Source organism: Micrasema longulum, unplaced genomic scaffold, assembly GCF_059751315.1.
Source record: "Micrasema longulum isolate JH-2025_06_02 unplaced genomic scaffold, ASM5975131v1 h1tg000978l, whole genome shotgun sequence".
Lineage (NCBI taxonomy): Eukaryota > Metazoa > Arthropoda > Insecta > Trichoptera > Brachycentridae > Micrasema > Micrasema longulum.
In genome coordinates this window covers 276,329-291,471 of record NW_028278168.1, presented here as the reverse complement: position 1 = coordinate 291,471, position 15,143 = coordinate 276,329, and the positions used below count along the sequence as shown (strand labels likewise).

General features: G+C 35.2%; 1 protein-coding gene across 1 annotated transcript; it reads left to right on the top strand.

Annotated features, from left to right (window-relative positions):
- Window positions 1-937: 937 nt before the first annotated feature.
- Window positions 938-10,930, top strand: LOC148277810 (frizzled-2-like). The gene is given in 3 exon segments (XM_088232381.1): window positions 938-1,078; window positions 8,446-9,751; window positions 9,753-10,930. Coding segments are annotated over 2 exon segments (1,851 nt in total). The 5' UTR covers window positions 938-1,078; window positions 8,446-8,564; the 3' UTR covers window positions 10,417-10,930.
- Window positions 10,931-15,143: the final 4,213 nt, after the last annotated feature.

The window sequence follows — 15,143 nt, the reverse complement described above, 5'->3', positions numbered from 1 at the left end:
GTATATTTTATATTCTGTTGAATTACTTTGGAAGGGTTCTTCTTTCTTGTGGATAATTTTATAGATGCAACTTAATATTTCAACCCTTCTGATACGTTGAACAAAGGGGAACTTCAGTTTTAACAAATAAAAAATCGACGCCACGTTGCTTTGGACGCCAACGACAGATTAATCAAAAATAAAAATAAAGGGCGGGTATTCCAAATGCTGTCGCGGCCGTAGAAAACCATTTATCTCGTGTATTTACAGACAAAATACACGAGATATAGTGTTTTCTACGGCCGCGAGAGCGGTTCAGAATAGCACCCTAGGAGAATAAAGGTAACATAATGTTTACAAACCATATAAAAATCATTAATTTACTGGTCTGAATTTAAAATACCGACTCGACAAGATGCGGTGTGAAACGTTCAGTAGGACGTAGGGACTGTCAAAAGCTTTTAATATCTCGAGAAATACAGTTAATGTAAATAAAAAACCTATGTATCGATGCATGTCTTATTCGTATACATATTCGTATCTCCCATCAGAGAAGATTAATATATATTTAATTTATTTTGGTCCTCATTTCCATTATCCTGATACGTATTTAAAATAAGCAAAGGTAAACATTCTGTACCAGACTTGATCCACGGCTGTTTCCATTTAGCCCACCCATACACGCACACCTAAACCAACACAACCTGTCAAACAACGCACGCTAGCCATGAACATACTTCGGAAAACTCCGAGCCACTTCGTGAGCCGAACTAACAAACGAGAGCGAGAAAGGCGATGCCGAACCGAACCGATCCGGCACGAACAGTGCTTCGCGCTCGCTCGTTGGCGACGGACGTTTTTTCGGTGTGCGTTGGTGTATCTAAAATATTTACTCCTAATCAACTTCGTTTACTTCGAAACTTTTATTCCGTAAAACAGATGTGAATACAAGTGACAATATTGTTTTTCTTCCGTGTACACGAATCCAGTGTTTTGTTTGGTGTTTGAAGTGTCGAGAATGTAGTTTCGCCTGCAATTTCTAAGATGGAACGACTTCACCGTCGATATTGGCAGTGTCTGGCGGTTGTGGATACGATAGGTGAGTTTGGAAGGTGTTCGGTTCGAGTCTCGAGTGGGGAAGGGGCCGATAACTCGCTGCTCGCTATCTCGGCCAGATAAAACTGACATCCGATTGACAGCTAACTCGCTGCTCGCCGCTCACCGCTCGGTTCGCTCCCGACGGCGGAATCTCGTAAATAAGTCGTTTCTGGATATTATATCGTATTTGTGTACAAGTACCAAGCCCGGCAGCTATTTTAATATGTTAAAACAAGCTAAAGTTAAAGATAAGATATAAAGTATGTAGATTTTAACAGCGGCGTCATGTGGCGAGTGGCGAGGTGTTTTTGGTTATTTACGGCTAGAGTTTTGAATAATTTTATTGACGGTAACTTCCTCAGAATAATATTTACTATGCAAATAAAAAAAGGTTTTTAAATCAGATACAACGATTTTTGTGTTCGTATTATGTAAAACTTTCACAAGTCAGTAAAAAATCGTTCTTTGGCAATTAATTATCCGTACACAAGTAGATTGCAGAGGTATTATTAATATACTTGGGTACTGTTCCATCATTTTTTTGCACAATTTTAATGTAGCTGTAACAAAATTTATTACCAAATAAAACAACCTGAAAGCTCAATTTTATTTCACAAAAGTATCGATTTATAAAATGAGCACATTAAATAAGACTACAAAAAACATTGTTATTTGCTCTGTTAACGTGTATCTTTGTATATCCCTTTAAAATCAGAGATTATGTAGAATATTATAATTATTTTTATGTCCTTGTCATTTTATTCTCAGCAATATGTTCGTTATAAACCTAAATGAAAAAATCAATGAATATGGTGTTGATTTATACTATTAAATCGCCATGATTATGCATAAAAATCACCTCCTTTGTTTTTATAGTACCGTGTGGTTATAAACACAATTTATTTACAAAATATTTTTTTTAAAACATTACAGCCGTAATTTTTAAGTTCATATTAAAAACTGTGGACAAATCAGGATAATTTTTAATATCGTATTCAATATTGAACTGTAATTTGAAACATTTATTTCCCTGCACTACTGCCACCTACATTTATTTTCTCAAACATAGCGGGGATTCAAACCTTCAGCGTTTGAAAAAAACTACCCTCGCGCAAAAATTATTTACAAGCATGTCCATTTAGAAACCTGAAAATTATATTTTATCGTTGATGTCACTTTTAAACTTTTAAAGAAAATCAAATCGATAGCAGTAATCTTTAGTAGTTCGAAATTAAGATATTATTCATAAATTAATAAGTACTTATTAAAATAATTATAACTTTGTTCTTATGGTATGTAAATTTCATTTTATTTCAAATACTAACACGTGTACAGGTTTCAATGCTTATACTTAGAGAAGAAAAAAAGATAATACATTGTGTGTATTCCCTTAATTTGTACAAAATAAAGCGACGCCGCGAAGGTTTAAACAATGTAAAAAAATAAATATTGAGTAATCAAAACAATATTCTCGATAAAAAACAAAACAAGGAGGTAGGAAGGGAACATAAGGAAAGTAGTAGAGGATGAATGAAGAAAGGTAGGAGAGTAAAATTGCATTCGATTCTATGACAAAAAATAAGGAATGCAAATAGTAACCGCAATTCTGAAGAATAAATAAGTCATATTAGTCTGCCTCGTAGTTTGGTATTTAGCATTTTCCTGATAAGAGTTCTCGAGTTCGATTCCCGGGAAGGTTGACATGAAATATTGTTTTTTTATGCACTGCAATGTTCGTTACTAATCCTGGACTGGCACCTGAAGCGTAAGACTATTCTGCGATAATCGAGTTTCGCTGCTATTCGGTGCCCTATGCATCGAAGAGATGTGATTTAATTGCTTGGTGAGTTTTCTGCAGTACTTGCCTTCTTAATTAATCCTGCTCAGAAAATTCTTATTTTGTTTTTATCGCACCAAAATGAGGTACCACTGAATTCAAATTATTTGTTCATAATATATTTTGCATTAATATAAAAATGCTTTTAGCAAAGTTGTTAATGAAAACGACAAATAATTGAAACGATTGAAAAATTAATCGTGGATTATTTTTTTGAAATGTCGTTTGTTTTTGCTTGAATTTATTCTGAATATTTAAATATTAAAGAATCGTTTTAAAAAAATAAGTAATTACTTAAAATATCGACTTTTGTAAACCATGGGAACTTAATAATTATGCGAATGTCTAAATTGCTGATTTTTTATTATTTTTTACACTCGTTTCTGGATTCTTTTCTTTATGATATTTACTTTGAATTACCTTTGGGGTTATTTATATTAAAATAGCGCCGTATAAATCATTCGAAACAAATCAAGGGTACAGGATATAAAAGTTGGGTGTCATTTTTTATGTGTTTTAAACTAACAATGGCCATCTGACGGCAGTTCATTTGTTCTACGTGTCTGTTGATTAAGGCTTTATACTTTGCAAGATACCTGAACAAGAAAAAAATGCGTACGGGAATAAAAGGTGAATTTCAGTTAAATACTGGAAATAAACTGATAATTAAATATTAATAAAATCCATTTTAGATGATATAGTATAAGCTGTTTACATTCAGCGGGTTTTTTATATTTATAAATTTATTTAATTGTCTTGAAATTTGAAAACTTAAAAATATTTATATTAAATTTTTCGTTTCGTCAAAGAACAATACATATTTTTTGTTTGCAATAAGTTACATGACAAACAATACATAAAGTTGTTTTATAATAGGTACTAGATACGCGGATACTTGTGTTACAATAGCACGCTTTTGGCATCTGTCCAGAAACAACGAAATATTACAACATAAAAACTCATTTTAAATAATCATGTTGCCCGGAATCGAACCTCAGGATTACCACGAGGCAGACTAAACTCCACTCGATTTTCTTTACCGGGAATTTGACCTGAGAGTAGCGATCGAGTTGAAAACACTCGTCCAGGGTGCCTATGTCTATGTCTAGAAAAAAAAAAAGAAGCGTAATCGGGAATTTGACAAAACAACTACATGTTTGGCGAAACAAAACTGTTTTGTTTAGTTTAGTGCATATTAACTACAGTGAAAGTAAATCTGTGTCTGTTCAGATACTAAAATATTTTGAATTTAATATAATGAAATGTTTGTTTCCAAGGATCGTTATCAATCATTCATAAAACTGCATCGTCAGGACATAAAAACGAGACAATACCATAACAAAAATCAACAGATGGAATACCCGAAGAAATGCTTAGACTTAAAAATAGGATTTTTTTTATTTTTTATATTTATTTGGAAGTTCAACAAGAATACATAAAATACATACATTTTTTAAGTAAGCATAACTAACGTTCTTTATATATATTCTCAATTATAGAACTCCACCATCCTTCATGTTAAATATTCAAAATTTCGACGTCTTTTTAAAATGTTTATCTAAATTATTGAATATCAAACATCCAAGTAGTAATCAATCAACACATCTCTGTAGCTTTTCCTGAGAAACTAAATAAAGCTTTATCAAATATCTTTTTTTTAATGTAACTTAATTTCTAATATTTAAAACATCATCATCTTACCTTTCCGCACATAATGGTGCATAGGGCACTGTATAGGTACACCACTTGCAGCGTATATTGATAATCTTTGTTACGTGAAGGTAAGATGATCAGTTTTACGCTTCAGATACCAGTCCAGGGACTCCGAAATATTCTGTAGCTTAAACACCTTTTTAAATATTTTTTATTTTCAACCATGTCGGGAATCGAACCCGAGACCTGCATGGTAGGTAAATGCGCTGACCATTACACCACGCGGCTGACATTTAAATATATTATTCAAAATGTAAAACAAACAATATTCAAAACGGTAAATAATAATATTACTGTGCTTATTTTTTTAAAATTATTCATTGTTTCGCCTCTTCTGTAAGGTTTCATTTCCATACATTACTGCCATCTGTTATTAATTTTGCAAACATTATCAAAGACTCGAACCCTTTTAGCTTGAGGAAAATCTGCCCTAAAAATGAATGTAGTATTAATTTGACAAATTATTGTATACAATTCTATGATTTCGAATGACAGTTTTTCCGCAATTCTACAACAAATGTGAGTGTGTACTTCAGTTATATCGCAGCTGAGCGATAATAATGACGCATGTCTAAAATTGTGTTTTTGGAATCACACAAACAAGCAAACCATCACATCGTTTCTCTGTAGGCAGAGAGGTTAGGACGCCATATCACTATGTCTTTGAATAGAGACCTCGCTGCGCTTTCGCATCTGAACAAATTATCTGCTATCCGCACAAAAACGCCATGATTCTTTCAAATATATGTTTTTTTTTTAAAAGAGAAATACTAGATTTCTTATTATATACTCAAATATTTAAATTTTCAGACCACTTCCTAAAAGTCGTAAATAACTTCTGCTGGAAAAATGAAAATCTAGTTGGGATAGTGGGATTTGAACCTGGGACCGGGACCTTAATATAATACTAGCACGGGACCACAACCCGGTTCGATTAAAAGCAAAAATGACAATGTTGTAGGTCGTTTTCAAACCACAGTGAAAATCCAGCCGGCACGATGAAATCACGTAAGGTGGATTGATTTTTATCATATTATAATTATTCAAAAAACTATTTGTTTAATAGATTGAGTTTTTCTACTGACATTTCTTGATCGAACTGCATTTTAATTATGATAATAAAAATACGTAGATAGTTTTATTCCACTTTTATTTGTAAATTTTTACCCACTGGTAACTACCGGGTTTCGTCGTGACCAACATCGTCAAACCGGTGGGAGACTAAACAAATTTCTATGTTATATACGAGTACAAGCAGGGGTTGTAAATCATGATTTTATATAATTATAGAAATAAAAGAGTTAAAATTAAAATTATTTAAGTTTTGTTTAAATGTATTTGAAAAAACCTGGTGTAAATTATGTAATTTTATGATGTTTTATAGTGAAAATGTATTTTAATTATATGTATTTAAATTTTATAAGTACTATAACAGGGACCGCTGATTGGTAGTTCCATCGACAGCTGTCCCCGGGCCCGAAGTAATTAAGTGATTCTCTTAAACCAAAATTCCCGGCAGTTAATTCTTATCTGAATAGAGGATATAGAAGAAAGTTATGGAAAAACACCGTAATACCCTGACAAATTAGTGAAAAAAAATCTTGGATTTTCCCAGGAATCGATCCCATGACTCCAGTTTCAATGTCAGCATACTGTTAGACAGATAATCCGTTCAAAATCATAACGGGGGTTCGTTTGGAATAATATGTAACATTATTATTAGAACCTTATTTTTCCTTGTCTTCGCTATAATAAGTCGTATTATACCAAAATTTGGGATTGAAACTCACAATATCCATTTTTAAAACTGCCACCATTTCTTTATAAATATAGAAATCAAATACATTATTCGATTATAATAATAATAATTATTATAAAATAATTTCCGTAATAAATAATAAAAAAAAATTGCAGAGATTTTTTTGCATTTCTCTCAAAACTATTTTTTTGTAAAATGTGAGTTTTGATTGTACACTACTCATATGTATATAATTACGTAGGTATTATATGTCTTTTACTTACTTTGTACAATTTATGGAAACCTTTTATTGGTTTTGAGTCCATCCAATATTTTTTTATGTTAACCATAAATATGTAAAACTGTTGGTTTTTAAAATAAAAAATATGAACACTACAGTAATCTCATGTAATTTTCTATAATTTATTGATTGTAGTTTCAGTACAAAATAATGTGGTTTATGTATGGGCAGTAAAAATAATTGTATTCGCGGCACTTTTCGTGAACTAAAATAGCGTGATTTATTTGAATTGAATAGTAATAACTTATTCTAACATTACATATTGACTATGCACCGATTACCTGCATAATAATTTACGTATAATATAAACTTCTTCTTTATGGTTTAAGGTATGTAACGTAGTAATGTATGTAGGTAACTTTAAAAATACATATTGAGTATACATGTTGTTTTTTTAATCATAAAAAGGTATTAGGCATGTACACATTTTTCGTGTAGTTTTATGACACTATTTTTGTACGGTGTATTGCATTATCCAAACAATTTTTCATTTAAAGCTGAATATTTTTAATGAGACATTTTTGTGAAAAATCACCTCAAGGGCGCTGTACAATAATCATCCTTACGCGTATTGCAAATACAGGGCGCATAAACCAAGTTAATCGCGCTTCTCAACTAAACGAACAGCTAAGCATAAACTGTATTTTTGCATCACTAATATAACGGTTTTAATATTATTTTTAACAGTGTAAATAGTAAAATATTATGAATATGAACACATTATAGGCTAATTGATTTATGGCCTGTTCGTTGGTTATAGTAGCGTCTGTATAATGATCGTTTCACACTCTCCTTTCTCTACTGCCATTAGTTGTAATTTATACACTATACTAGCAACTAGATGTCTAAACAGAATATATAAACGCTTATTTACCATGTGCAAAGTAACACTTTGAAGATCATCTACAATAAACAATCGTATTTGGATTTCTACCCAAAATATTACTCGCCATCTTGAGCCTGGTGATCTAGCAATAGCTACAGACACCTCACAATAGATCAAAGGAACCCTAAATTAATAAAATCCCTAAGTTAAAGGGTATCTACGCATTCTGAAAAATATATATTAATTGTGAACCATTTTATTTATTTTCCATTTATTATTTTATTGTTTGTTACGCGGACTTATTTAAACTAAAACATTTTTCTATACTAAAGACTTCGCAATATGTACGCCTCACCTTGGAAAACACATTTCATATTATACCTGCTTACTTCACGTTCACTTCTTCATTATTTAAAAATATTTAAAAAGACACCAATTTAATAAAATTTACAAAATTTAAAAAAAACCCATAACAGAAACGCAACAAATTTTAAACTTTATAAAATAATTTTAAAGGAATAAATCAAATTACTTTGTTTAATGAACCACTTATTTACTATCACAACCGACTAGTTACGGCAACTCACGTTGCCCTCTTCGGGGTTGTATAATGACTGCGATAATTGTGATAATAAATAAGTGGTTCATAAAACAATGTAATTTTATGTATGCCTTTAAAATATAACAATGAACTACAAAGTTAGTGCTACAAACATCCAATTAAACTTAACTTTTGGTGCAACTGGCTAGAGTAATTCAAGTGACGGAATCTCAATGCTTAAATATTATTGTTATGTATTCTCATACTCTTTATTTTGTCAAATACGTACTCGTATATACATATTATGTCTTACCAGTATTTTTGAAAGAGAAATCGTTTCATCAGATACCTTTAAAAAATAATTCGTACAAATAATAAAAATTGTTTCAACAAAATATTTATTTCTTTACAGATGCAAACCGAGCGGGTCCACCTATAGGCTGGAGTAGCGGAGAGTGAGAGAAGCTCCGAGTAACGGCGCACTCGGACATGGTGGAGTTGTTGTAAAGTTTAGTGACTCAAACCCAAAGTATGAAGCTCGTGAGGACGGTGCTCCTAGTGATATCCTGCTTCGCGGGACGAACTTTTAGCGACAATGGGGGCGGGGGGAACGCCCTCGGGGCGGCGGGAGTCAGCGCCAGGTGCGAGGAGATCACCATCCCCATGTGCCGCGGGATCGGCTACAACCTCACTTCCTTCCCCAACGAACTCAACCACGACAGCCAGGACGAGGCCGGTCTGGAGGTACACCAGTACTGGCCGCTCGTGGAGATCAAGTGTTCTCCGGATCTCAAGTTCTTCCTGTGCTCCATATACACCCCCATCTGTATCGAGGACTACGCGAAGCCGCTGCCGGCGTGCCGCAGCGTGTGCGAGCGCGCGCGCGCCGGCTGCGCCCCCATCATGCAGAAGTACAACTTTCCGTGGCCCGAGCGCATGGCGTGCGAGCGTCTACCCGCCTTCGGCGACCCGGACAATCTGTGCATGGAGGAAAGCGAGAGGGTGGCGGCCGGCAACGCGGGCAGCGGCGGTACGGCTTCGGGGGGCGCGGAACCGCCGAGACCCACTCGCAGGCCACAGCAACCGGCCTCGGTTCGGCCCATATGTAAAGGAAAGAATTCAAAAAACTGCCGAGAGCCGCCAGGGGAAAGGGCCACCGGCGGGGGGGAATGCGGCTGCCGCTGCAGGCCCCCGCTGGTGCTCCTGGCGGGGAACCGCAGCGTCGCGGGCGCAATCGTGGGCGCGCGTCCCGTCCGCCTCGCGGGAGTCGCCGACTGTGCATTCCCATGTCGCGGCGCCTTCTTCAGCCCCGAGGAGAGGGAGTTCGCCGCCGTGTGGGTGGCCCTGTGGAGCGGCCTGTGCGCCGTGTCCACGCTCATGACTCTCACCACCTTCCTCATCGACACGCAGAGATTCAAATACCCTGAACGGCCCATCGTATTCTTGTCCGCCTGCTATTTCATGGTGTCCCTGGGGTACCTCACCCGCATCTTCCTCGGCCACGAAGAAGTCGCGTGTGACGGTCCCGCCGTTCGCCACGCCGCCTCCGGTCCCGGAGCTTGTACTCTCGTGTTCCTACTCGTCTACTTCTTCGGCATGGCCTCGTCAGTGTGGTGGGTGGTACTCTCCTTCACGTGGTTTCTGGCCGCCGGCCTTAAGTGGGGTAACGAAGCTATAGCCGGCTACTCTCAGTACTTCCACCTTGCGGCGTGGCTCATCCGCGGGACAGAGTGTCGCCGCATTGCTTAGTGCCGCTGTGGACGGCGACCCTGTAGCTGGAGTTTGCTATGCTGGAAACTTGGATCCCGAAAACCTCAAACGCTTCGTAGTAGCACCACTACTCGTGTACCTGGCGGCTGGCACCAGTTTTCTATTGGCCGGCTTCGTATCTCTATTCAGAATTCGCTCGGTGATTAAACGACAAGGCGGAGTTGGCGCGGGAAGCAAGGCTGATAAACTGGAAAAACTAATGATCCGGATAGGCATCTTCAGCGTCCTTTACACAGTGCCCGCTGCAGCAGTCCTGGGCTGCCACCTGTACGAGGCCGCCATGCACGGCGCGTGGCTCCGGCGCCTAGCCTGCGCGTGCGCACCCTCTCCGGGTAGCCCCGTGCCCCCCCAGGCGCGCCCCCTGTACGCGCTGCTCATGCTCAAGTACTTCATGGCTCTGGCCGTGGGCATCACGTCGGGCGTGTGGATCTGGTCCGGCAAGACGCTGGAGTCGTGGCGGCGCTTCTGGCGCCGTGCGCTGGGCGGCGGCGGGGGCGGCGGTGCGGGCGTGGGCAGTGTAGGGGGCCCGGCGGGTGCCGCCCTCATCAAGCCCCGTCCCTACAAGGCAGGGGTCCCCGCCCCTCGCCCTCCGCCCCCGCGTTCGCACGTGTGACCCGCAGGACGGGGCTCTGACTCCAAGCTCTCGTCTATCGACAGAAATCAAAGCTCTCTAGTCTGTACTTAGGTATAATTCGTCGTTGCGTCTGTGTAGTATTTCCAATTTACCGACGATACCTATGTTAAAATTGTTAAACTTGGGACAATATTGTCCGCGAGAACTCGAAGATCTTAAGAAAGTAGCGCTTGTACATTTAGTAGGTGAACGTTTGTATACTGATTGTGACATAGTTCTGGAAGATGTCTGCGTGTACTGATCGGGTTGTAGCCTTTTAAGTATACTGATAGTGTATGGAACTATATGTGATTGTATAAAATATAATGTATTATATAAACCTATCGATGTTTAAACTGCCATATAAATGTTCCCATTAATGTTTCATACATCAAAAATACGTAATTGTTTTTTAAGTGTAGAATTTAATATTTTGTAGCATATTGACGTTTATAACTGTCAACATTTGTACATTTGCCATATTAAATGCCTGGTGAGCAACATAACACTGCAATAATATATTGTTTTCTTTTTATGTACTTAAATGAGACTTATTTATTATTACATATATTGGACATCGAAACCTATCAACAAATTTCCATGAAATAAATCTAATGCATTAAACAATAATTTTAATTTTTATTTATTTTTTCACTTTTAACTTGACCCCCTGAATTGAAATTTACACCACTTTAAGCTGATTTCATTAACAGTTTATTCTAATTTTAATTTCTATAATATTTCAATCATTTTAATAAAAAAAAATTAAGATAAAAAAAACCTCAGTATGGAAAGAAGGAATCCATGTAGAAGTTCAAAAAAAAACAGATCTAATAACAAAAAACTTTAAACTTTTTTAGAGGTTGAGTCAATGGCACTATAGCGCCTCCCTATCCATACTGTGGATTGATAATAAGGTGATTTGTAATGGGCTTAAAGCATAGTAAAAATCATTTTCCATTAGGTAAATACAAATTGCGTTCACGGCACAATGATAATAATGACTTTATACATTCGTCAATATCAATTACACAAACTGGCTGATATTAAAAAATAAAACAAATATTATCAAAATCTTTTTATTCTAAAAGTTATTTTTTTTCCAATACTTGGTAAGTTAATAAAATATAATTCTACTGTTGACTATCACAAACAATCTAAAAACAATAACAAAACAAGGTTTTATAATAAACAACATATTATGTAACAATACTATATACAGAGGTTTTCAATTAAAATAAAAAGTTCAATACAATTGTCCATTTTGCAACAAATTGATCTTCAGAAGACAGAAGTAACAAAAGAACACAAATGCTTGTGCAATTGCAGGTTTTATTATCACACATTATGCAATATTCCTATTGGTAAATAATCTGCTGGAAAAGAAGAATAGTTGTAGAGCGGGCACCGGAGCTATCAGCGTTCGCAACACTACCCACAGGACCACAGCTTGACTCCTAGACTGCCAATATTACCAAATATGTGATGTGTAAGCAGAAGAAATAATAGTATACTTAACTGATTTTAAGAATGTTAATTTTAATAATAACAAAAACACATCGTTTTCTAAAATAAAATTGCCAATTAGATATACTCCAATTCAGTAAAACTTTTGAGACAACACATAACACAGTTTATTGCTCTTTTTTAATTCATACTTAAATATAGTCAAAACACTTTCCATTATTCTGCAAAATTTGGCACATCATTTTTTTTTAGAATATAATCATGACACACTGTTAGAGTATTTGTTTTAAAAAATAAGATTTGAATCGATCATATTTATTTAATGCAACAGAAACTGAGACATAGAGATCGCAGAAGATCAGAAAACATAGAAGATGTAAACCATTTTCAGAATACAGTTTTCATTGGTATCAATCTGATTTAAATAAGTTATTACAACGAGTTATCAAATTCAAATGGTGAGTATCCTATATATACACAATAATAATAATCATTTATTGGAATCAAAGCTTTGAATTTAAACATAAATTTTACCAATGATAGTGTTGTTATAGATTTCCGGTTTCCAGGAAGCCAACTCACCGAAGAGAACTATTGACGTCACACGCGGAGTAATAAAAAAATTACAAAATTTAAAAAAAAGTTGTAGCGATGACAATACAATACATAAAAATACCTGGCCAAATTTGATAGTCAATTAACAAATATTTTATTTTTTAAAAAACCACTGAACTTCCTCATTGTAATAAACATATTTAATAAAAAATTCTAAAGATAAAAGGTAAATATATTAATTTTAAGAAACATGTTATGATTTTTTTTCTTTTTTAATTTTAAAAAACCTGAATTCTAAAAGTACATCTTTCTTAAAAAAAGCATAACTAATTTATTTTCTTCATAATATAATATTTTAATTACAGCTTTCATTTTAATCGTAATTGCAAATTACATATATAACTATTACTTACCAAATATTTATATCAGTTCACTTCTCGAAAATCCTATTTCAATGCATTAATGTAAATCGAATTATTTGAATACTGTTATACCCTTTTGTTGTTTTGTACTTATATAGTTTGTCACAATTTATTTGTATATGTCCCACAGTCAGGGCTGTCTTAGGCCATGCAGGGACCCTTGGGCACACAGAGTTTGGCGCTTTTAGAATTTCAAGGCCCCCATCAGGCCGGGGGCCCTGGGCTCGTGCCTCACGTGCCCTTATGGAAAAGATGGCCCTGCCCAAAATGGAGTAATGACAATAAAAACTAATAGTACAGTTATAACTACGCAGCTACATAATATTGTAATGCATGTATTTTCTTAAGATATAATAATGCTTTCGTACCTGTGTTTTTTTCACTTGAATGGTACTCATACTATACATACTTACAAATTGATTGAGACATTTTTCTATAAAACTAAACAAAAATCAAATATAACAGAAGTAATATCTATTCTAAAACACTATTTATAAACAAATTATTAATTATTGCTGTCAACAATAGTTATAAAGATGTTTTAGTAACAGCCTACTAAAAATTAAGTGTATATTCTCACTTCAGTACTAAGAAAATATTGCCTATATCATATTATTTTTTACTCGACAATATGGTGTCAATTCACCCTTAAAATTTAATTCTAATAAAGCAATGAGGTACGTATATTGGCTACTTAATGTTATATAAGTCTTAAAACTTCGCGCCCAGCCACCGTACAGACTGGGCGTGGAATATAGTTCCTCTCTCCAACTGTAGTTTGAAACTCAAAAATATGTTGTTACTGTTAAAAAAACATACAGTTTGTGCTTGTAAATCGTCAATATATAGGCATGTTATAAACATAAAGTATAGAATAAACCTATATACTTTATAGCATTATTTTACACTATTATATTATTGGGCGTGAAAAATTGCAAACGATGGAAACTTTCAAACAACTGTGCTCCTGTTATTTTATATGATTCTATTAAAACTGTTTAAAAATGTATTTATTTGTGAGGCGGAAATTAAACTATCTGGAATAATAATTAATAACAGTACCACTAAAAATGTTCTTACTAAAGATGCGCCGAATATTCGGTAATTATTCGTATTTGGCATATTCAGCGTGGTTTTACATGTTTGGTATTCGACATAATATTTGGTTGAAATACTGAATATTAAACTACTTATGGTGAACATAAACTAGGCCACCAAATGGGACCGCATGCAAGCGAAAGTGTGGGACTTTATCAAAAGCACTAATCCACCGTTTTAGTGGTAAAATCAAAATACTACAGTCATGTCTACCTCATTGACTCAGGGGTCAGCCATCCGGGAGCGTGCGCTCCCATTCACTCTCCAATTTTTACCATATCTTACATATATCATCATAGCTTAAGCTTGTAAATAATAATAATAAAAGAAAGTTAAATCATATAATCAACATTTATTTCAAGTATTTAACATTTTGCCTAGCGCCTATCGAACTTGTAAAAACTTGTTCAGCATGACAAACCACACGTGTAATGAACCAAATAATTCTGCAGAATATTCAGTTCGGTAAGCGCGAAACCAAATAATGTTCGTATTCGGTTCAGTTTTACAAAAACCATATTCGGCGCATCTCTAAATTCTTATGTTTATTTATAAACACGTGTATAACATAACTTCTTATAACATACAAAATTATGAATATCAAATCTTTTACACTTGTTTGTCCAATAACAGTTTTTGTTTTTTAATTGAGTGGGAATTTTGCGTCCCATAAAATGAAACAATTTAGATCAAAATTAACGCAAAGCCAACGGAACAATAGGCATCATCCCTCGGTAACTACACATGTGCATCTACCAACTATGTACCCGGAATAAGCAACAAACCTCAGAGCTGCAGATGTTAGTCACATGTACGCAGTAACTAGGCAGAGGATACCAGATCCAGGACTACCTATAATCTACAATAGCTATCCTTCAGACATCTGTCGTCACTTTCGTTTTGTTAACCATAATGTTTTAACAGTGCTTTATTTATTTCGTTTTTGTTGTTTCCTTTTTATCATGAACACTTGACATACCCTCTGCTCAATGTTTATTTTTTGTATTGTAAATTTATTGAAATCATATTTAAATTGCTAGAAATCCACTCGTCCATGCACTTTATAACTGCAAGACGTTTGGTAATCTAGCTTCCATATGTAAATGTTATAAACTATAAATTTTTTTATACTTTAATTTTGATACGGGGTCTATAATTTCGACTGACCGTGCGCCATGTAGCTGC